The sequence below is a fragment of the Podarcis bocagei genome, assembly GCF_964188305.1.
Source record: "Podarcis bocagei genome assembly, chromosome: 4".
In the NCBI taxonomy this organism is placed as follows: domain Eukaryota; kingdom Metazoa; phylum Chordata; class Lepidosauria; order Squamata; family Lacertidae; genus Podarcis; species Podarcis bocagei.
Genome location: NC_138128.1, coordinates 72,123,140 through 72,147,865, shown reverse-complemented (window position 1 = coordinate 72,147,865; position 24,726 = coordinate 72,123,140). Strand labels below are relative to the sequence as shown.

General features: G+C 45.9%; 1 protein-coding gene across 1 annotated transcript in view; it reads right to left on the bottom strand.

The window, feature by feature from the left end:
• LOC308584654 (testican-2) overlaps positions 1 to 17,049 on the bottom strand; it is a 30,067-nt gene extending 13,018 nt beyond the window's left edge. The window contains exons 1-5 of the mRNA XM_081189519.1: positions 17,005 to 17,049; positions 12,197 to 12,311; positions 10,866 to 10,980; positions 3,504 to 3,618; positions 659 to 778 (exon numbers count right to left, since the gene is read on the bottom strand). Of these exons, the coding sequence (XP_081045645.1) occupies positions 659 to 778; positions 3,504 to 3,618; positions 10,866 to 10,980; positions 12,197 to 12,228 (382 nt within the window). The 5' untranslated portion in view covers positions 12,229 to 12,311; positions 17,005 to 17,049. The remainder of the gene's footprint in view (positions 1 to 658; positions 779 to 3,503; positions 3,619 to 10,865; positions 10,981 to 12,196; positions 12,312 to 17,004) is intronic.
• Positions 17,050 to 24,726: the final 7,677 nt, after the last annotated feature.

Sequence of the window (24,726 nt, the reverse complement as noted above, 5' to 3'; positions counted from 1 at the left end):
ATTGGCCATACTGGCTCTGGATGATGGGAGAGTACAGGTTTCCCAACCCCTGGGTTAAGCCAAAGTATGCATTCAGAAATATCCTATTACGCATAAGTATCCCCAGGACTGTGCCACTTCGCAGATTGTGAATCACACGATTCAGCATTATCCCCTATCAAAAGCTCCCTGTGTGTGGAAAACCAGCCTGCCAGGAAGAAATATATAGAAGAAATATGGGCGGCATTCAACAGAACTGTTGCATTAACACAACTGGGTCCCCAGCCGCTGTCCTCAAATCTACTCCAGAGAGTTGGAGGAAACCCCAGAAGAGATTTAGGGGGGAAGCAGAGGAGGAGAACATTTCCTTGTGCAAGCAGAAATCCTCATCCTGACTTAAGGTTCGCCTTAATGCTACTACCTTGAACGCAACCCTTTCTCCCCAACGTGCAGGCTTTCCAAGGACAGAAAAGTGTTTGTTTTTTAAACCTATTTAATCATGCAGTCAACCATCCACCTGCAGCTCAAATACGTTCAGTCTAAGGGAATCACTGGACACAGATATCAGTCCAGTAACTGCAGAGAGAATCTCTTCAGAGATTGCATGGCTCCGTCCCTGTCTTTCCATGACTGTTTGTGTACACATATGCATATGACAACGGCCACAGTTTCTGCATACCATTCACTGGATTGGCCCCTGCGCTCCCGGAGCTGTTCTGCTTGGCATTCTCATGCAGGAGCTGGAACCAGTCACGGAGCCGATCCCCCAAGTCTGCCAAGTCTTGCCCAGTACAGGTTTCTGTAAATCAAATGCAGAATTATTAACTGTGCACCCTGAGCTGGGAAGAATATGAAAGACACCCAAACTCTATTTTATTCATTGTGCAAGTCTCTTTCATGTAGCAAAACATTCCACCTTCGTGGAATAAAGTCAGTGTGTTTATGTGTGTAATACAGAAAGGACTGCTTACTGAGGAGTTGGGGAAGGGGATGACTTGTGACATTTATTAGCTTGGAAATCCCTGCCTTAAACAAAAGTCTCAGCTGTCCAAATGGTGGATAAACTCTAGGATTTGACAAGAGCACCACTCACTTGCCTAACCAGAGTGTGTTACACATCTTGGACTTGTCTAGAATTTGGCCTTCTGTACTTTTATGGGGATGTAAAGCAGCAGACAGAAACCTGCCATTTTAAGGGTTTAGGTACAGAATAGCATACAACTCAGAAACAACCTTTATACCAACAAATTGAACAAAAGTTACACAATTAATTTGCTAATTAATTTGCTAGGTTTTACTCAGGTAACAGTGCTTTATTCACTAAGTAACATGAAGCATTTTTTATATATATATATATATATATATATATATATATATATATATATATATATATATATATATATATATATGCTTTCGTAGATTTTCACGGGTACAGGAATGCAGGTTTTGGTGTTTTCGGGTATCTTCCCGTGTAAGAGTTGGGGTGTCTAGGCGACGTTTCGACGAGGTCTCACTCGTCATCTTCAGGCTGGTGCTTTCGGCTTCTTGTTACTAGAACAGAGCAGGATCTCAGTGTTTGAGTTCCTATAAATACTGTTGAGGGGGTGTGGTGTATAGCCTCCAACGTTCTGGGCAGAGAGGAAGTTCCCAGGTTATTGTGCCTTTTCTTCTTTTGTTCATTAATTACTTGAGGGATATCTTGAGTGATTTCTTGAGTGATATTCTGAGTACCACTTAGGAGGGTCACCTAATGACCCTCCTAAGTGGTACTCAGAATATCACTCAAGAAATCACTCAAGATATCCCTCAAGTAATTAATGAACAAAAGAAGAAAAGGCACAATAACCTGGGAACTTCCTCTCTGCCCAGAACGTTGGAGGCTATACACCACACCCCCTCAACAGTATTTATAGGAACTCAAACACTGAGATCCTGCTCTGTTCTAGTAACAAGAAGCCGAAAGCACCAGCCTGAAGATGACGAGTGAGACCTCGTCGAAACGTCGCCTAGACACCCCAACTCTTACACGGGAAGATACCCGAAAACACCAAAACCTGCATATATATATATATATATATATATATATATATATATATATATATATCATGCATGCCTCATAGCAGATACTTACCTCTTTATCTTGGCCTTTGATGCCTATGTTATGTTTTTAGGACCCACCTTATATTTTTGATTGTAAATTGGTTCATCTGGTTTTAATACTGTCTAAACCTGCCTTGGGTCCTTATGGTGAGGGGCAAGGAAGAAATCTAAGCAACAACGAGACAGACCTATTTCCTTCCTTCCTCCTCTTTGCAAACGATGGTGTAGCATGAACTAGATTTCCCATTCCCATGCGAACTAGCTCTTGGCAGATGTGCTGAAATGATTTCTGAATCTTTATTGCATGGACCAGAACTGCAGTCATTGGGGAACCTGATTTTTGGTGCTTTAAGCTTTCCCACAGCTCTTAGGTCAGCACCATATTGACCCAAATCTAGGAGACCCAAGGTGTGTGTGGGGGGACCTGGGCAATGTGTACTCTTTATGGGAGCCCTTCCCCAGCAGTGGGCTCTGGTGGGCTTACCTGGCATTAGTGTGCAGCTGAGACTGTGCTCTGAACACTGCCCTAGAATGCCCAATGCTGCACTGTGGGGAAGGGAGCATTTTAATAATAATATAATAATAAAATTTTATTTATATCCCGCCCTCCCCAGCTGGAGCTGGGCTCAGAGCAGCTAACAGCAATAAAAGTAACACAGCATTCTAAAATCAATATTCTAAAATCAATTCAAAATCAAATGGCAACTACTGGGCCAGAGTTCTACGAGGATCACCAAAGGAGGGGGTCACTCTGTGCCCTGGCCAAAGGCCTGGTGGAACAGCTCTGTCTTGCAGGCCCTGCGGAAAGATGTCAAGTCCCACAGGGCCCTAGTCTCTTGTGACAGAGCGTTCCACCAGATCGGGGCCACAGCCAAAAAAGCCCTGGCTCTGGTTGAGGCCAGCCTAACCTCCCTGTGGCCCTGGATCTCCAAGATGTTTTCATTTGAGGACCGTAAGGTCCTCCGTGGGACATACCAGGCGGTCCCGTAGGTATTTCCCGTAGGAAATTCAAACAGTGAGTAGACCCAGCATAGAGAACTAGCTCTTTTTTGTTTGTTTTTTTAAGGTGGGTCCTGGCAAGCAGTAGCAGTGCCCGCTGCCACAATGCTGGAGCCCTGAAACTGGTAGTAATGCCAGCCCTGGGGTCACCTTCCCAGAACAGAATAATGACAATGCACACGGAACTGCAGCGTGAGATGTGCTACTGGGGGAGGGAGCTTGCCTGCGTCTGGATCATGGTCTCAGGTAGTTTTCCTGGCAGACAAATGCACATGGCATGATCAAGGGAGTTTGGGGCCCCTTGGAATATGATTTAGCGCCAGACTCTTAGGCATGCTTTCTGTTGTTTACATGAAAAGCAGCAGAGAGAGAAAGGGAAGGAGAGGATGCCGTCATCAGACTATTCATTAAATGTCCCCCCTGACCTTGTTTGGTGTCTGTGGCTGAGGTCGGGCTATGCTCACTCGCGCATGGGCACTGCCCCTCGCACTTAACCGTCAGCTGTTTGCTGGTCAGGCAGGCTTGCTGCTCCAGTTTGCACTGCAAGACAGAATGGAGAGTAGACAGTCAGAGAAGTCAGCACTTGCCAATCAAATGGGGGGCGGGATACCCGGGCTCCGAGACTCTGCTGGTCTAGCCATGAACCTCCTCGACCTCATATCACCTGCTCCTCTACTGCCACCTGATGCTCCCCTCCTCATTTGGTAGTCCCTGTCTAGTCTGTCAAACATAGATCACACACCTTTAGACAGTAGACAGTGCCTCCCTCTCCTCTATCTTTTGGCAGCAGGAGCAAGAGCAGAAGGGGAGATGGGAGGCAGGATCACTTCATCACCTCGGTCAACAGGCCAGACCCTTTTGGCTCCTCGTCTCCTTAAGTTGCTTCCATCCCAGATGGTCCTGGTGCCTGAGTTTGCTTCTCTTCCCTCCATCCCTTTCCCCCTTCTCGTATCATCTCTTTTAGATTATAAACCTGAGGGCAGCAACTGTCTTGCTTTTTAACTGATTGTTAAGTTGCTTTTCAGCTTCCAGAGCAGGGTCCAAACACTACAAACAAACAAACAAACAAACGGATACTCTAAGTTCTGCACTAAGATGACGATTCACCTACTGCTTAATGCAATGGCTGAATACGCATGCACAAGTTCATAACGGTTACTCCCCACCCCCCTGCCCAATTCCAAATTCCATGAATAATATTCCTCCGAACGCTCCTTGATGGGAAACGACTTCATTAATCAGCTCCAGTGTAAACACATCAATCACAGGGATTAGCGGCTGTGTATATCAATATGCTGACATTCAATATAATAAATCGGAGGATGTGACCATTTCCCTTTTGTCCACGATAGAAAGCGCAGCGGGTCTTGGAAAGTATTCCTATGGCAGTATAATGAACTCTGCCTCTGGAGCCATGCCCAGCGGGAGCAATCGTGCTCAGCTGATATAGTCCAACTTAGGAAAGGGTTCTGTTACTAGCCAAGGCTACACGCCTGCCGTGATTTCCATGGGGGGAGCGAGGGAAAGGGGCACCACAAAACGAGGCTTCCTGAGAATTTCAACTTTTATGACTGGGAAGATATATACACAAGTATGTGTGCAAGGGAGGTGAAGGAAGCGAGGAATAAATAAGGCTTTTGGTAGCTGGGGTGGGGCTTCAGTGCATGAGGCAGTTTCTCATGCTCCTAATGACTAGCACAAAAGAAATGTTGCAGAATTCTGCATTTAGTTATTGATCGCTATTTTTCATTATTAGAGACATCTTGCAAATGGGCTTATTTTTCACCCGCTTACACAGGTCACAGAATTTGGCTTGACGTGGGATTTTGATTGCAAAGGCATGGACGGGGTTTTTAATTATAGTGCACCCGATTCTGCTTATAAGGTAAAGGGACCCCTGACCATTAGGTCTGGTCATGGCCGACTCTGGGGTTGCGGCGCTCATCTTGCTTTATTGGCCGAGGGACCCGGCATACAGCTTCTGGGTCATGTGGCCAGAATGACTAAGCCACTTCTGGCGAACCAGAGCAGCACACGGAAATGCTGTTTACCTTCCCGCCAGAGCGGTACCTATTAATCTACTTGCACTTCGTGCTTTCAAACTGCTAGGTTGGCAGGAACAGGGACCGAGCAATGGGAGCTCACCCCATCATGGGGATTCGAACCATCGACCTTCTGATCGGCAAGTCCTAGGCTCTGTGGTTTAACCCACAGTGCCACCATATCTCATGCCAAAATACAGGAGGGCTCTGCGTAAGGATGGGGAATCAAACTTTCCCCCCATGCTCTGTTAATGTTAGGGCTCCATGGCTAGATCCTGCCTCCTTCCCATGATGATCCCTGCTCTTTATTCTGAGTACATTTAGGAGCTCTAAGTTCCAGCAACAAGAATCTCTCTCCCGCTGACCCCTTTGAAATCCAAGGGCAGATTGCAACAGAAGGGTTTTGCGGCAGGCCAGCCTTCTCATCCTGTTACTTTTTTTTATTTAACTCTTCAGGCAACGAGGAACCAAAAGCAAATAACAATGAATCTTCTTAGTGCTAATCTCCCCCGAATGAAATTTCCTGCTGTGTCCTGGTTTCGAACTAATCGGGCTAAGGCTTCTCAACATTCTTTGGTGCATAATAGGCTACAAACTGGCTGCCTGTTTCCTGCAAACTATAGAAAAATATTTTCCCCAGGCATTGACTTGACCTGCTGTGATTTCATGGGGAATTCACAAACATCTTAATAACTGATGGGATGGGAGAAAGAGTAACATTTTTTTTAATAAAAAAAAAAGGGAAGGACCTCAGTATATGTGGCTGTGACAAAACACCACACACAGAGCATATGGAAATGGAGCATTTAGTTGGTGGGAAGATGAAGGGGTAGATTCACAAAACCCAAAACAAACTTGAGCAAGATGGCCAATGGAACTGATTACTTAGAGGGATGGTGCAGTCTCCCTCACTGGCATAAGTGATGGACAAATCTTCAATTTATTCCAGTTTTTCATTTCTCCAAACTTAAATTCGGTTCTCCATATTTCCACATGGTTGTGATTTTAAAAAAAAAAACTTACCATGAAAGTTCACCAGCGTTTTTCTGTAAATTTATCCTAATCTACACATTTGTATGCAATTTCCCCTAATGAACAAGTGTACGCAAAACAATTTCCCCTAATACAATAAACTGTTTCATGTCATTTTTCACTCATATATGCATTTTTATGCACACTTTACGCCAGTATGTGCATTTTTGTACACATTACTTCTCAGGAGAGCTGCACTACAAAATTCAGAAAAGTGTTGACTTTTGAAGACTGGCTGTGCTTTGGTTCTCGTATTGTGTTGGAAAGCATGAAGTAGGTTCGTTCATCTTTACACGCAAACTGAATTGAATTTCTTTTCCCATCCCCTGCTCATTGGAGGCTTTCAAACAGGCTGGACCGCTCTGGATTTCCTGCATCAAACTACATGTCCAACAAGACCACCTCCAAATCTATGGTTCCAAGTGGTCGGTTCAAAGCATGTTACAGCTATTTACATAGTGGCAAAGCCATAATTCCAATGCTCCACCTCACTGCCAGATCAGTGCTCAGGATGCGAGGAGACAAGCAGGAAAGACTCAGAATCCTCACTTCCTGTTGCAAATTGCCCCGGCCACCATACAGAGCAATCCAAAAATGGCCGTAAAAGATCTCTGAATTGCATGCTTCAGGAGCTGTATAAAAACCAGCCTCAGTTTTTAGCAAAGGAACCATGCTTCGGTTTCTGAATCAGTTTACCCCAGGCTGGGAGGCGATTCTTCACAAGCCTCGCTTCTCTATTTTGAGAGAGTTAAATGCAATTGTATGTGCTAAAGGCAAGAGCTTAGTTGGAACAGACTCCCCCATTCCAACAGCCAGAAGGCAGAAAAAGTAGGTCAGCACAGCATAACAAGGGCTACCCAAACGAGCTTTGGCTCAGTGAGTCACACCAAACCTGCACAGCTTCACTGTACTGCATGCAACGCAAAGGCATATTGCACTCACTTCCAATACTGTAAATATACCACTGCACTGTTACCCAGAGACTCACTTTGTCTAGAAGGAAAGTCAAATGACCTCAAACCCTTGGCGATGCTTGTATTGCTGCTGTCCGTCCTTTTAAGGGACCTGCTTTACATTTCATGGAATCAAAAAGTTGGAAGGTGCCTCAAAAGGTCAACGAGTTCAGCACCCCCCTACAGCAACCCTAACAGAGGGCCAACCAGCCTCTGCTTAAACAGCTCCAGCAGAGGAGAACCTACCACCTTCCAAAGCTGTCAAAGAGCTCTTACTGTTAGGAAGTTTCTCCTAGTATTAAGCTAAAACCTGCTTCGTTGCCATTTCTACCTGCTGGTTCCAGTCACGATTCCGTGGGCCAAAACCATTCACAACGTCCTAACTGTGTGCATTTTGTTTCCAGAATGTGATGTTTTGATACCAACATCTGGGTAACAGACATTCTCCCTTTTCTAACCAACACCAGGGACAGCCAATAGTATTTCCTTCCCCAGAAATGAAGGTGCCCTTAAAAAAGAAAAAAGGATTCCTTGATCTTGCTGCCAAAACTCATCTTGATTTCTGGTCTGGTCAATGGGCCAAGCACGTTTTCATATCGTTTCAAAAACCTGTTTTATTACAGGTGACAATGAGGATAAAATAAATTCATGGAAGAGCCATAGCTTATCTGCCTTCCGTGTAAAGGTAAAGGGACACCTGACCATTAGGTCCAGTCGTTGCCGACTCTGGGGTTGCGGCGCTTATCTCGCTTTATTGGCCGAGGGAGCTGGCATGCAGCTTCCGGGTCATGTGGCCAGCATGACTAAGCCGCTTCTGGCGAACCAGAGCAGCGCATGCAAAACGCCGTTTACCTTCCCGCCGGAGCGGTACCTATTTATCTACTTGCACTTTGACGTGCTTTCGAACTGCTAGGTTGGCAGGAGCAGGGACCGAGCAACGGGAGCTCACCCTGTCGCGGGGATTCGAACCGCCGACCTTCTGATTGGCAAGTCCTAGGCTCTGTGGTTTAACCCACAGCGCCACCCGCGTCCTGTGCCTTCCATATAGAAGGTCCCAATTTCACTCCCCGGCATCTCCAGGCAGGACTGATAAGGCCTCCTGCCTGGAGAGCTGCTGCCAGTCAGTGCAGGCAATACTGAGCTGAATGGACAATTTGTCTGACTTCTGTTACTGTGAGTCTGATTTGACTAACCAGTCTAATAATAATAATAATAATAATAATAATAATAATAATAATAATAATAATAATAATAATAATAATGTATTATTTATACCCCGCCCATCTGGCTGGGTTTCCCCAGCCACTCTGGGCAGCTCCCAACAGAGTATTAAAAACACAATAAAACATCAAACATTAAAAACTTCCCTAAACAGGGCTGCCTTCAAATGTCTTCTAAAAGTCTGGTAGTTGTTTATTTCCTTGACATCTGATGGAAGGTCTTCCGCAGGGCAGGTGCCACTACCGAGAAGGCCCTCTGCCTGGTTCCCTGTAGCTTCACTTTTTGTAGTGAGGGAACCGCCAGAAGGCTCTCAGCATTGGACCTCAGTGTCCAGGCTGAATGATGGGGGTGGAGGCACTAGCAGAAGGCTGCACAAGGAAGCCCGCACAACTGGCCGAGGGGGTGCGTGTGTCAGTACAGCATGAGAAGGGAGGAGAAGGGAAACCACTCTGTCAGGCAAATAGAAACGTGTGCGCTGACAGAGTGATCTCCTTAGCGCTACAAATCCCTCCCTCTGTTACTAAATGTGTGCCTGCACCAGAGGAAGCGAAGCCTTCGTATAATTTGTTATTCTCTTAAAAGCTGTGCCTCATTTTATTATTGTCTCTGTGCCTTTTTGGTTCTTTTCATCATACTAGCATTCACGAGAATTCTGTAGATCTGCAGCATTTAGTAATGACAATTTTAGCTGCCCTCAAAAGAAAAAAAGGGGGGGAACCAGCTCATAATTACCTCTTCTTTATCTTTAAAATCAACCAATTACTCCACCTCTGGGACCTCCACCAAAGGGTTATATATAATCTTGATATAATTTTGTGGGTTGGTGATAAATTAAGCAGAGGTGCCAGAGAGGTTGTCTTTGTTGTTTATTATCTTTAATATCGCTCGCTAACAATGCCTCCAGTGCTTCCACTAGTGTGTGTGTGTGTGTGTGTGTGTGTGTGTGTGTGTGTAATTTATTTAACTGTACTGAAGTACTAAGTACTGCTCCACAGTTTGGGTTAATGTGTCCTTACAATTTTCACAAAATTGTCCGTTTTTACAGATGGAAATGAATGGTGAGAGGACTTAGGCCACCCACTGATAGCCTAGAGGAGAAGAGCATTAATGAAGTACAAAATTATGTCCATGAAATGGCAATGTAGGAATGAGGGCAAAGTTTCTAAGCTTGAGAGGAGAAGTGTTGTGAGCAGTCAAAAGACACATCAAGAGGAAGGGGCAGGTAGCTTCCATGTCTTCTGCTCACACTCCTGAGTCTCATCCTAAGGAAGCAGACAGTCACTTCCCTCACAATGAGATGGCCTCACTCCTGAGCCTCCCAACAGAACGTGCTTTTCCGCACTACAATCCAGAAATGCGGAAAGAGGAACCATTAGTCCCTTGAGCAACCATTCTGAAACCAACAGGCCCTAATAACAAGTTAAAGAACCAAGCTTTTCCCATGGCAAAGTGTTGCATGAGACGCAAGTAAATATTTATTTATCTGTTACATTTATATGCTGCTACCTTTCCTGCTTTTGAATTATGGTGCTGCTGCTTTTGAATTATGGTGCTGCTGCTTTTGAATTATGGTGCTGGAGGAGACTCTTGAGAGTCCCATGGACTGCAAGAAGATCAAACCTATCCATTCTTGAGGAAATCAGCCCTGAGTGCTCATTGGAAGGACAGATCGTAAAGCTGAGGCTCCAATACTTTGGCCACCTCATGAGAAGAGAAGACTCCCTGGAAAAGACCCTGATGTTGGGAAAGATGGAGGGCACAAGGAGAAGAGGACAACAGAGGACGAGATGGTTGGACAGTGTTCTCGAAGCTACCAGCATGAGTTTGACCAAACTGCGGGAGGCAGTGGAAGACAGGAGTGCCTGGCGTGCTCTGGTCCATGGGGTCACGAATTGTCAGACATGACTAAACGAATAAACAACAACACCTTTTCTTCGGGAAGCTCCCTTGTATTATCTTCTTCTTCTTCTTACTACTACTACTACTACTACTACTACTACTAGGATTTACAAGCTGTTTGTAGAGCTAACTCCCAGTACACCATAAAGCCAGCTGAATAACTTTGGATTCATTACTAGGTAGTTGGTTTTGTTTTGTTTTTAAGCTTAACCAACCTCACAGGGTTGCTGTGAAGCTAGAACAGGTGAGTGGGTAGAGAAACAATAGGACTTGGAGCTAATTCTAGCAGCTCAGTTGCCTAGAGTGTGGTCTGATAATGCCAGCGTTGTGGGGTTCGAACCCCTTAAGGGACAGCGGCAAATTCCTGCACTGCGGGGGAGGGGGCTGGACTAGATGACCCTCAGGGACCCTTCCAACTCTGCAATCCTATGACTCTTAAGAATGTAAGGAACAAGCAAAGACTGTAAAACAACTCAAGAGAACAGAGATACAAAAACTCCCTGCACGCCCCCTGGCATAATACTAAACAGGTATGAAATTCAGACCAGACCCCCTGAAACGTTGCAGCTACTTCTTCCCCTGAATGAATGCCCTCCCGCCAACCTCTTTTCCAGGCTTAGCTGCTGCCATTTTCTCTCACCACGGAGCTGTAAGTGTGTCCATCGGAGCCACAGACAGATGCGAGCTGGGTCATGTGACAAGGCTTGCACAAGCTCTCCTTGTTTCCATGGAGTTTCAGGGTAGGCTGTTTGATTCTGTGGGTGCACAGGAGGGAGAGATAAGAAAGAAACAAAGAATTCGTATTAAAGCAGGGATAACCTCACAGCAAACACGCCCTCAGGCACAAGATGCGCTCTTCTCTGTTTGGCACTTGAGGAATGTGAAATATCCCGAAACTGCAGACCGGAGAGTGCTCCTCAGGTATCACTGTAATATAAAAGGCAGGGATCCACAAGTGAAACTTTTCACAGAGCCACGAGGAGGAAAAGCTTCACCTATGGATTTCTGCCTGTTGTGCTCCCATGAAAGCCACACGGAGAGCTTCCGCCTGCCAAACAGCGACAGCTTTAACCTTCAGTTATATGATTTGTTCGCAGGAGAAAGGGGCGAAAAGCCATCACGGCCAAAGGCCTCTTCAGCCATTTGGGGCGAATGCGCATGGATTGATAGAGGCAGGGGCATGCACAGAAACCCCACTCCCAGCGTCACTGCATGGGCCAGATCCACTTCACACCATCCTGTATCAAGAGCAAAAGTCTGAAGGGAGATTTTAAGGGTGTTCAGATGAATGTGTGCATGCCCCTGTTTTCTCCCCGCTCTTAGCTCACAGGAGTTTGGGCGAACACTTGCAGGGAGCTCATGTGTGAACACATAATGTTAAGTGAAGGAGTGGAAGAGAGCCTTAGCCACAAGGAATGAGTTCACCTGCGCAATATGGCCTCCCTTAGGGATACTGCCTATTCCTCCTCTGCCTTTTCACTCTTAAATTCAAAAAAAGAAAAATTAATTAAGACTTATGGAAATTGTGCAGGCAACTCTATACCTGCTTGTTCAGTGAGAACAGGCAGTGGGGAGCAGGATCCGGCCAACGGGCCAAATCCTGACCACCCCCACGGGCCATTTTGAGAGATGGGTAGTGCCTCCATCACCTGACATCACAACGATGTCACATGATCCGAAATATACCTGGTCCTGAGTTTCAGAGTCCTGGCTAACAAGTGCCACTTCAGCAGGTGGCTGACAAGCACTTGGCACTTTTAAAAACATTCATTCAACATCCTGAATAAAACAAATCACTTTTAAATCTACTAGCCAACTGTATTTAAGTGTGGGTTGTCCTCCGTTGACTTATAAGTCCATTGACTTCCTGTTGTGCCCACCACAAAAGGACTCGTCGGAAGCAAGAGCAAGTCACTCAGAAACACCTATTGCCCCACCAGGGACTCATGGGGAGGCCAGCTGCTTCCTTACCTGTGCTCCAGCTTTTTGCGGCTAATGCACATAGCCCGCTGGTAGCCCTGGGCGATGCACACCTTGTGCCGGCTGCATTTCACTTTCTGGCAAGGATCCTTAGTGGTGTCCACACCTAAAGCCAGAAGTAAATGGAGTGTGAATGACTAAATGCTCCTTTTTATAGCAGAGTTTGCTGCCTGATATAAAGCAGAAGCTTGCAGACAACCACACACAACATGCTAAAAACCACAAAGCAACCACGGTCTGCAATACTTCATTACATGCAAGTATATCAGGATCAGAAGCTGTTTCACAAATCAACTTAAATTGAGTCTGATAATTGGACTAGTTTCCCATTTGTAGTGTTATCTTATAAATAGGGCTGCCCTACGTCCGGGACTCCCGGGTGTATGGCAATGTCGGAAGTGTTGATTTTTTGGCGAATTTCCTTAAAAAAAAAAAAAAAAGCACAGCAACTTCATTTTGAGATTTTGCAGGAAAAGCTCAACAACTTTTGTGTTCAGATATTCACTTTTTGAAATACGGCAACCCTATTACAAACAACTTTGCTACAATCAACGATCAACGATTTCGAAATTATTTGCACGCAGTGTGCCGTGTACTGCCGACTGCCTTTGCAAACAAACCTAAACTCACCGCTTTAGGAAGACAGCTCCCCAATATGCAACAGCAATGAACCTTCTTGCCATGTGCTCTCTCTATGACCTGCGTGGATTCCCACCACATGCAAAAAGGTGCTGCGAGAGAACCACCTGACATGGTACGTATAAGCATTCACATTCCCATCTTCACTGAGGAACGGGTAGGAATGTGCAGCTGCAGCTGTCCTGCACGGACACAGTCAAGGGTCACCTTACACTTGTCATGTGTGCCTGTCAATATGAAACCAACGTGGGCCTCGACAAATCAACTGGCTTACTCACCTGCAGCAGTGTCCAGTGCTGAACTACATATACTGAAGGCTCTTTGGATTTGCATTCAGGGCGTGTTTGTGTGTGATGGAGGACTTTGTGCAAGAAAAGCCCTAACCACAAAGGTGAAGTATCTGCTGGGTTGAGACCAATATTTTTGTCATGGTTCTCTACAGAACTAGCACCTGCCACCTGAAATCTAGTCTCTAGCCACTCCCCTTTCAAACACATTTTTGTTTAGGTTTATTTTTTTAACACGCACACACACACTCACACACTCTATGCATCCAAACAACTAAATCCCAAATCGGTGAGATTTAGGTAATATGCCCACAACAACTAATCATCGCTAAATTTGGGAAACAGCTATAGCTCAGTGGTAGACTGCATGCTTTGAATGCAGAACGATCAAGTTTCGATTGCATCTCCAAACAGCTCAGGGAAAGACTCTCTCCTCAAAATCTGGAGAGCGGCACCCAGTCAACGGAGATAATCCTGAGCTGCATGGACCACTGGGCTGGCTTAGCAGAAGGCAGCTTTCCATGTACGCTGTGTCAAAACTAGAATAACAAACAAATTTCAAGCCGTGTGCTCTAATCTGGCCCAAATGACTGGTCTCCTGAAACAGCCTCCTGCTTGCATTTGTCAACGAAGGTACACATCTCCATCTGGGCTGCAGTGGTTATCTACCCTCTACCAAATTGTCTGGCAGATGTAGTTTGGAACTTCCTGAGGGCACCTGAGGTTGGAGGAGGATAGGCTAGATGCATCTTTGGATGGGAATGGAAGATGTGCCTCTAAACCCAGTCCCTCCAGCTACACATCACTAGCTGCCCGTGATTGCTGTTGGATTTGGGCCGCAGAGGACAATGCAGCGTAGAGCTAAGCGCCCTTAAGCTTGCCGCTTTCAAAGGGCATAATAAGCATGCTTAAATCTGCGTGGGTTCAAAGCCAGCAAACTTTACAACGGCAGGAACTTTGCAGCCTGGATCAGGCAGCCTTTGAAAAACAAAATGCTCTTGCACTATTTTCTGAAGGTCAGCAAATCAGTATTCTGGTCAGGCCAGAGCAGTCAAGGCATTCTTTAAATTGAATTGCCTTTATTTAATAAAACCAAGGGAGATCAAAGGACTGGTGCTCAAGTACTCAATTTTCTAAAAGTTTAGGGGGGGGGGGGAGTCTGGTGCCAGCAGTGACTTGAAGATCAGGCGGTGGTAACCAGCGAAACTCCAGCTCCTCAAAGCTTGAATGTATAAACCTGCTTTAAACAGAATCAGGACCAGTCCACCTATTTCAGTTCTGCCCAAAGCAAGATGGAGGAATTTGTGGCCTCCATGTGCTGTGGGACTCCAACTCCCATCATCCTCAGCCAGCAAGGGATGATGGGAGATAGGAATTCATCAACATCTGGAGGTTCCCCATTCCTGGCCTACACAGATTGGCTTTTGCTTTATAAGGTCTCAGAGACGAATCTTTTCCAGCTCCATACCTGACGATGCCAGAGTCTGAACCTGGGAGCTTGGGTATGCAAAGTATACACTCTTACTTATTTATGTGTCAATGTTATTTAAGTCAACCATGTCTACACCACTTGCCACCTTAGCATCTAAGTGGTGTACAGGAAGGATAAAAGGATGTGATGAATTTAAAGCCAATTAAAACTGACTGTGATTTAGAAAATAAATAAATTTAAAACCATCTGCAATTGAACTATGGTCTGTTCTTATAGCTTGAGCATGCTGTTCTCTTGCATACATTTTTCAACAGTTTAGAAGATCGTGTTGCTCAGGCAACATGTGGATATACTCAAGTTGCTTGCTATAGAACACATGCTTTGATTGCAATCCCTAACATCTCCAGGGAGAAGGATCAGAAAGCAAGGAATGGGGGAAAAAACTTCCTCTGTTCCAGGTTGGCTAGGAAGCTTAAGTTTCGTAACCACACAGCATCTAAGTCAGCAAACTATTCCATCAGTTCTCCCTATGCCCCATATACGTACTTTCCCTAGAATAGGGAAAGGGAAACCTCAGGTCTGGTGGCCCCACCAGCGCTCTCTTTTGGACCCCCAGAGCTCTCCACCAGCCATATCCCCTCTCCCCAGACCACACGATTCACAGTTTCGGCTTCACAACCTCCCTGAATGTTTTTGCCAGTCTGGAACCTGCTCCTGAACTCTACACTTATTGTTTTACCCATTTTTGTTTCTGGCCCCGCCCACTTCTGGCATGTGGCCCTCGGGACATTGCTGAGAAGGTAATCTGGCCCTCTGGGTGAAAAACATTCCCCATCCATGTGCTAGAATATCTACCCCCTTTTTTTCATCCAAGTCTCCCTTTTGAAAACTAAAATTTCCCATCATGCTTTTGTTACTTGACCTCTTTACATAAATGTCCACACCACCCTTCAGTAGATATCCTTGCTGAAGTGGTTTAGATGGAAAGGCCAATGCAAAAAAGAATCAAAATGCACGTGAAGAATCGCATAAACACAAAGGCCGAAAAGGCAGCCGTATCTGAAAGCTGTAATGCCGCCAATCAGAGGAGCACAGCTGCATTTACCCTTCCTGTCCCTCTTCCCTACCTAACAGCTGATCAGCGCAACTGCAGTTGACTTGGCAGAGCTACATGTGCACAGCTTTGGCTTGTTGCACATGGATATTGTGGGATCAGCGCCAACTGCCCCACTTGCAAAAAAAGGAGAGGAAATACACACACACACACACACACACACACACACACACACACACCTCCTATCCCACTACAACACTTAGATTAAAATTAGACCAAATTTAGAAAACCTTTAAGCACAGGGAGGTCTTTAAAGCAGATTTAAAATTAATCAGAGGAGTGCCCATTTGGACTTCTCTGGCAACGCATTTGTGCAAACTGCAGTACCACCCGAGACAGCCCTACAACATCTAAACTCAACTGCTTTAAAACGGCCGTGGACGTCTCCCGACGAGCCCCTGAAACAGCCATTGATTCAGATTATTTCCTCTCCTGCATGAAATTGAGTCCTGCACCATTCCACTTTTTTATTATCTGGACAGCTGCTCAGGGCTCAACTCTGTGCTTCTACTTCACTAATTTCTCCTCTGTCACATCAACCACCCACCCAATAATTTTGGATCAATCATCTGTGAAGTCACAACTCTGGAGGCATCGATTTCAAGTAGCAATTAAATGATACTAACCAAGGAAACCAAACCTGCAAACTGTAAACATTTAGAAGCGGGCGTCTCCACTAACATAAAAGGGGGGTTATTTCCATCACTCGCATAAGCACAATCAATTCTGCTCAATGGCACACAACAACCTCATCTAACATGCAGGGAAATAGACTTAACTAACCCAAACACCTGGAAAAGCATCAGAATTCACCCCAGAAGAAAGTGATTAAGGCCATGGGTAGCCCACTCTAATGAATTATCAAGGGCAGGGAAAACTTTGGCCTGTCTACAAATTGTTTTTGTGTTTTTAAGAATATGCATTGGCAGGTAGATTGTATATGAAAGACTACTGCAGCTCAGAGGTAACACCATGCTGCTAATGGAACAGAGGGAGTGGAAGATAAAAAAGGAAGACCATAGCCTCCACTTAGAAGGAGAGTTGCAATTCCTGCATTGTACACACACATTTTTTGCAGCTTGTAAAACCGAAACCGGGAAACACATCTCTCTTCAAACATGCCTGTACTCTGGCTTGATAGTCTTGCCTTCAAAGTCATTTTCAAACTTCTTTAGAACAGATGAAAGCAAGGTAGACACAAGTGAGATTTGCTCCCATATTTACCATCTTGCAGGGCAGGGGGAACCTTGTCCTAACAAGGTCTTGGGCACTTGATCGCAACAGGTCCTTTAAAAAGATTAAGCGGAACCAAAAGGGAAAAGGGTACCTTCATCAACTGGCTGATTATCCTCCCAGCTTTTGATGTAGTCATCCTACATGGGGGGAAAGGAAAAATGACAGCCTAAGTGAATTAAAAGAGTTTAAACAAGAGAAAATGTCAACTATAAAAATCCAGATGCTGAGAACTCCAGGCAAATCAAAATCCATACAGATAATGTTATGCAGAGGATGCGACAGTGATGCTTCCTTGACAGCCTGAATTCCAGGAAAGAGGCTCTGTTGCTGTAATTTCTCTTGGCTTTACCCTCTTTGTTCCCTTTTTGCAGGAGAAGCTCAATGATTTGATGGGCTGGCGCTTAAGAAGGCTGAATCTTCTCAAATCCTCAATTCTTCACAAAGCAAAGAAATGGACTAGGCTCTGTGGGATTTGTCCATGCTTGAACAGCGATGGGAAACCTCCATACGATGAGCCTAATCAGGCTCCCCAATTCCAACTTTGGCCCACAAGGCCATTTTAGCCAAGCCACACCCACCTGACATCACATATGATGTCATGCTGATAGAGATGTGTCAGGTGTGGTGCAGCTAAAGACCTGACTTAGCCAAAATGGGGTTTGCAGGCACTGCTGATCAGCTGATTGGCAGCCCCTGCAAAGTGATACGCCCTTTGTCCTAGCAAACCCTGACCATCAGCTGATTGAGGTTTGCTATGCCAGGGCTCAGCCATTGCAAGACCCTACATTGTAGAACTAGGAAGGCATTTCAGAACACCAGGTCATATTCTCTTATCCCTCGTGACCTTGTTTTTACTTTTTTTTTTAAATAAAAAAAATCTCTTCACATTTTCCAAGCTAGCAAGCAATCAGAAGTTAGCAGCCCACTGCAAATCAATGAAGCCATTTTCTGCTTTAAAGTGTTATGCAATCAGAAATAAACATGCTCTACCAACCAGAAAAACAAAATAAAAGCAGTTTAATGATAGAGCCTTTGGCCATCCCGCTTTCATCAAAATGAAGTGTGTGGGGATTGGGGGCAGGGAATCCCCACACCTCAGCAGTTTTCTTTCTTTCTTTTAAAAAAATCTCATCCACTATGGCTCTGAGCTGACCAGTCAGAACACCATTATTATTATTTAGACAGACTGCTTCCCTCTTCCATGTGGTACAGTGGTCTTGTGAAGGCACTCCTGTGTTGAAGCACATCTACATTTTTTTTAGGATATGGGAACTGGTGATATTGCCACGTGTGACCTGACAGGCAGGAGAAGGAAAGGCTCGCCTGTGGAGGAGAGGGGTGCACCTAGCCCTCTTACTGGGTTCTCACAAATATGCTGCCAGGCTCTGGCGGGAAGGGAGTTACACCAATGTCACGGAACCATCTAGAATGTCCCTCTAGATGGAGGGCCGGATTCCCTCCTGACCAACCTCTGGAGGGCCTTATGACAGTGGTGGGCTGGGCCAACTGGGAGGAGGAAGACATGGGACAGAAATACACCATGTAAGAGCCAGAGGTTTCTAAACACAAACACTTCTCAATTGTCCACCCTGGCAGACCGTTCCAGCCAGGCAAAAACATCTGACGGGGCACAGAGCAAGGCCTGTGAGAGGGGTTGCGGTCTGAGGAGAGTCTGAGAGGGCTGCATCTGGCCCTCAGGCCCACCAATCTCCCCATCTACTCTCCATATTTTTGGGCAGATACCTGATCCAAGATGGTTCAGCCAGGGCAGATGTTAGCTGCCAACAGAGGCTGACGCGAAAGAGCAATTTGTGCGAGCAGCGCCACGTCAGGCCTGGAGACCACGGAAGGTCAGAGCAACATGCAATTGTTTCTAAATACAGCATTGCATGATTCCCTGCTTCACATGTTATACCACTCAAGAGATATTGGAGCTTATCGGGCAGCTGCAGGACTGTGTCAACTCATTCATGCGATTTTAAAGACTCTGAGGGAGCACAAGGGAGCAGGTGGTGCCTAAGGTGGGCAACCGCCATTGTTTTCAAAGTGTGGGGGGGGAGGGGAAAGGCAGTATATGGGCAAAAAGAGATTTATATTCTGACTTGCGGCAACAATCTCCTTAAAGGAGTGTGGGGCGTGTTCTGCATCCCCACTCCAGTCAGCTTGCTCCAGCAAAAGGTGCTTTTGAAAAGACTCAGCTGGAGCTCAAAAGTTCCAGAAGAAATGAGAGTGTGCGGCTGGGTGTGCCTCCTGCACAGCCTTCTCGAGAGGCTGTGGGTGGGTGATCCTTATTTTGTCTTCCTCTCTCCTTGTATCCTCAGGATTTATGTATGTGCATCAAATGTAAATGCAGACTACACTTGTGTTACAACTGAGAGACTTACCTGCGTGGAAGACCCTGTGTAAAGCAGAGGGTTGGGCTTAACCTCTTTGGATATATTCCAGACCTCTGATTCAAGAAAGCAGAAGTAGTTCACCAGGCGGTTGCTGGACTAGCTTCCCAGCAGGCTGATCGCTCCTGTTCACTGGGAAGGAGCGAGGAGGCAGCCGGGAGGTCAGCACGGTGCAGGAGTACCAGCAGAGCCAACATGGTGCTGATCCTGGTGCATTTGCACCCTGCCAACCTCCTCACCTCACCCTTCACCCTCCTGGTAATCAACAGAAAGCTAGTATATCAGTTGCGCTCCACGTACCAAGCCCTAGAAAGTGCCATCCTAGCCAAGCCACACAGTCAGAAGAATCACATGGCAACAGCCCTTGCTGAGCTCGACCACTTCCGTATGTAGGTGAGAAATTACATTTTGGGCTCCATTATTATCAAATAATGGAGGTTTATAAACAAGACAGGAAAATTGGCTTCCAGGTGGAGAAATCAAAATTAGAAACTGAACTGTTAGAACCCAATACTAAGAATTTGTCAAGAATGTATAACTTGCTGTTGAAATGGAATACACAAGATGAAACAGTTAAATCAGCTATGATTAAGTGAGCACAGGACATTGGCCATAATATTATGTTTGCTGACTGGGAATGGTTGTGGAACACCGGGATAAAATTTACTGCATGTAATGCCCTAAAGGAAAATATTATGAAAATGATATATAGGTGGTACATGACCCCAGTCAAGCTAGCAAAAATCTATCATTTGCCTGACAATAAGTGTTGGAAATGTAAAGAAACTGAAGGTACTTTTTACCACCTTTGGTGGACGTGCCCAAAGATCAAGACTTTCTGGGAGATGATATATAATGAAATGAAAAAGGTACTTAAATGTACCTTCCCTAAGAAACCAGAGGCCTTTCTCTTGGGCATTGTCGGCCAATTGGTGCCAAGGAAAGACAGAACTTTTTTTATGTATGCTACGACAGCAGCAAGAATACTCATCGCAAAGTATTGGAAGACACAAGATCTACCCACTCTGGAAGAATGGCAGATGAAGGTGATGGACTACATGACACTGGCCGAAATGACTGGCAGAATCCGTGATCAGGGGAAAGAGACGGCGGAAGAAGATTGGAAGAAATTTAAAATTTATCTTAAGAACTATTATAAAATTGATGAATGCTAAAATGTCGAGGTTTTGAGAAAGAAAAGGAGATTACAGCGACAAAAGATTAAGTTAAAGAAAAGAATAAGAAGAAATATATTTGATATAATTGTTTAGGATTTGCTGAAATAATTTTGGAAATTGGGATGTAGAAAGGGGAGGTTTGGGGGAGTCTGGGAAGTGAGGGATATGAAAAAAAGATTACGAAATTATACATGTTTATATGTCTTTTTATTTGTTTGTATTGTTTATAAAAATTTTGTAAAACCAATAAAAAAATTTATATATATATAAAAAAGAAATTACATTTTGGGTTCTCCTACCACATAGAAATAAAAAGCAGCTCAAATTTCCCTGCCACAGAAAACAAGAATGTTGGAGACAACACTTTTTCCTTTCAGGCTTTCTACCCAAGGAACTTTTTCATGTCCTTGGAAGTCTGAAATGGTCCACCCAGCAAGAGATGCCTGCCATGTTGATTCTTTCATTCTTGTAGCCCGGCTATTGATTCAGCTCTAAAGCACACCATCCTCGATGTGGGTTTATAGCAAAATTGGATTTAGTTTAATGCAACCTTTGTGCTGTGCCAGTTCAGGCACCAGTGATTTCACTGCAGGCAGACGGACGCAGGTATCGAAACACGCAGAGCCAGGATGACTGGCCAATTTTTCACAGACCACATTCAACCACTTAGAAGGTCCTCCAAAATAAACCAGAACCAAAATGAAGGAGCTGCAGTAGAGGACAGAAGGAGGCGATACAGATGTGATGATAAAATGAAACAAGATTATAAAAAATATTAAAAAATCAGTACTAACCTCCACCTCCTGGATAATTCAGACCACAGCAGAAGGGCAGCAGAAATAACATGAAAAGGAGAGAAAAAGAGAAGTAAAAAATCCCACACATGAAGACAGCATTACATAGCAGCTATACCAACAAGGCAATGCAGCCACTGCTATTCCTCTGCTCACATTCAGAGTAATGTCAGGATTCATTTCCCAGAAATGATGTTTTATTAACCATTCTACTAATGCAATTTTTCGTTTTGTTTTTTTCCAATTTGCATCCATTAAGCCATTTGCCTGTAACAGTGACAGCCGTAGATTCGGGTTGTAAGGGATATAAATCAAGACGAGGGCCTGATAATTTGGGGCATTTATTAAGCAGGCGGCGTCTTCCTCAGGAGGTTTTCTGTTGCCTACAGGGCATGAACGGCAAAGTCTCGGAAGGATGCGCTGGAGTCGCACACTGTATTTCATACCCTTTTGGACACCCCCACCCATACACGTGCTTGATTATTTTTCCTTTTTTGCCTCCGCCAATAAAGGCCACGATCCAGCCATTATAGTGCAAGCCTGCTAGGCCACCTCCCTTGAAATGTACCCGCAAAGAAGTAAATTAAGAAACAGGGAAGGGAAGGGATATATCTGGCTGGGTTCAATGCTCTGTAGCTATATACGCTGCCCATAGAAAGACTACAGTTGAGGTCAACGATCCACCCACGCTCTTGTCCAAAGGGGTTTCAGCAGGGCAATCCAGCCCCCCCATCCATTCTTCTAGGTATTTAGATGTGGTGGACGTGTTTCTCCACCTGGCTCCATTCTGCGTCTGCTGAAAGCACAGGCAAGAAGCTACTATCAGCATAAGCCCTTGAAACAGGAGGAGAAGGCAGAGCTGAGCCTTCCAAGGATCTGCAGAATTCTATGCTGGTCCAGCTGCCAGTGATGGGCCTGATCCAGCCCTCTCTGCTCTGCCAACCTGGAGCTGGTAAAGCAAAAAAAGGGGGGGGCGAGCCATGCGGTTACTGTCCTCCCACAGTAAACGGACTCGTCTGCTCCAGGTCTGGATACTGCAACAACTAAGGGTGCAATCAGTTCACACAGCCCAATAATGTAAGTGATTAGAGAAATTCATTAGACAGTGTTATTTCCCCCCATCCTTCCACAGAAAGGGGTATTTATTCTGAAATCTGAGGGGTCAGCACAACTAGCAGCTAGTGACAATTGAGGCTTTTTGTTACGAATGTGGTTCAAGGTTTTCAAAACACTCCATGGATATGAATGACGAGGCTTTACTACCACTGTGAAGTCAATTGCCATGTATCCCTGATTAAAGGAAAAACGCAAATCCCTTCCAGTGTACTTCTATCCTTATTTGCCCCGACAACAATTAATTTGGACCCCAAAGTGAGTGCCTGTCTTTGATGAGTCTACTGGGGACATTCTTAAAAGACCCAGAATGGGTATAGGTGGGGCTTATTGAAGGGAGATGTGCATATAGCTGAGAACTGGGTATGCAGCTGGAAGTGACAAGCCACTGATCTGTTGAGAAAGCGGCTTGCCTCTTCAGCAGCGAGGAACAAGTGTAGTCCGTTGCCATGTCTAGCTATGGATCATCAAGGCTTGGTTCACAGGGACATATGCATCACTTGATATAAACATCTGCCATTCTCGTGCTGCCTGTCGATGGGCAGTTTCAAGTGGGCTCTCCTTCCGATCCAAGATCTCAGCTGTTTCTCAGCCCTTCGGCAAGGGATCCATTTACAAGCAATGCCAGGATTTGTACTGGGCAAAGTATGGCTCGCCCCCCCCCCCCGTAGGAAGCTGCCTTCGAACTTTGGGCATCTAACCTTTCATCATGCCTTGGCTGAAGTTTGGTAGGGCGGCCATGAGCAAAACAAACAAACGTTACCCTGGTGGCGGTGGCAAGATGCTGTTCTTGATTTATGCCAAGCCTGTTCCCCTCCAGATATTGCTCCCATCAGCCTCAGCAAGCATGGCCGGTGGTCAAGGATTATGGGATTTGCAGTCCAGCCACATCTGAAGGGTCACAGGTTGTCTCAAGGAAACATTACCAGGGCCTGTTCCGTGGAAATCAGTAGAAGCCATTCTCCAGCTACTGCCACACTCCAGAAAGGCTCATCCTTTGAACAGGACTGCCATTTCCGTCAACAACCCTTTAAGCATTCAGCCCCCATTTCCTCCTCTCCCCCTTTCCGCCTCAGGTCTCCAGCGAGTCCATTCATCTTCTCTGTGCACACCTCTGCAGCAGCTCTTCCTTCACCCAACTGCTGCTCTCTTTCAATGCCCTGGCCGTGTCCCCAGCCTCTTTGCCCTCGTCCATGTCTCTCCCCCCCCCCAAACCAAACACACACAGCTGGAACACCAAGCAGTGAGACAAGGGGTCCCTGCAGGTTGAAGGAGCTGGACCATCCAAGGCAATTGTGCGCTTCCTCCCCCCGCCTGCCGAAATCTGCCTTCCCAGCTCTTATAGCGAGGCTGGCAATTGCGAGCCAGAGAGAACAAAACCAATTTATTCTCCACTGCACGCTCAAGACTTCCAGGGCGTTCCACCCCCACTGGGAACGTTTTCAATAGCACCAACCGAAAGGGAGCACAGGGAAGAAGAAGAATAAGAAAAAGCAGCATAACAATGTCTCTCCCTTCCCCTCGTTCTCGCTCTCTTTCTCTCCAGCCCAACCCGACAGGAAACGGCACATTGTCAAAGCTGGCACCCTGCCACTCTGCAGCAGGCTCTGCCAAGTAAGCAAATGAGGCTTCACATCGGAGATGGTGGCGCTGATGTGCTGTGGAGCCACCTGCCGCTCTGGGGACCGCTTGTAAGCACAGGGAGGTGGAGGGGGCTCTCTGGGGTGTGGGCAGAGGAAAAGGACCGGTCCAAGGTCCTCGCAATAGATTTGAATCCACACCTGGCTGCGGCGTTCAGTGGGTGACCTTGAGTCACCAACCCTCTGGGTCAGTTTAACCCACCTCCTTGGGGCGGGGGTGAGGGGAGGGCTTCCAGACCATCACCATTTTGGGGTGGGATTCAGTCTCTGCACGATTACAGCCGATTGGGAGGCAACCAACCTGCTCCACCCCCACCCAAAACCAGAGCTTTTGCCACAAGGAAAGCAGCTGGAAAATGCACAACACTGTCCAAAAACAAATCAGAATAGCATTTCCTGAGCTCCAATCAGGATAACTGCTGAATGGACAGGTCGTGTGGAAGCAACTGGGGTTGTCAGTAGCCAAGCAGGATAAAAAAGGAGCCTGTGTGGACCAGAACATGGGAGGCCAGGGTTCAAAATCCCCACTCAGCTATGAGGCTCATTGGGTGACCTTGGGCCAGACACCGCCTCTCTGTCTAACCTACCTCAAAGGGTCATTGTGGGGATTAAATGAGGAGAACCAGGGCTCCCCCCCCCCCAGCAGGAACTTGCCAGAACTCAGTTCCAGCACACCTCAGGTGGGCGCCATTGCC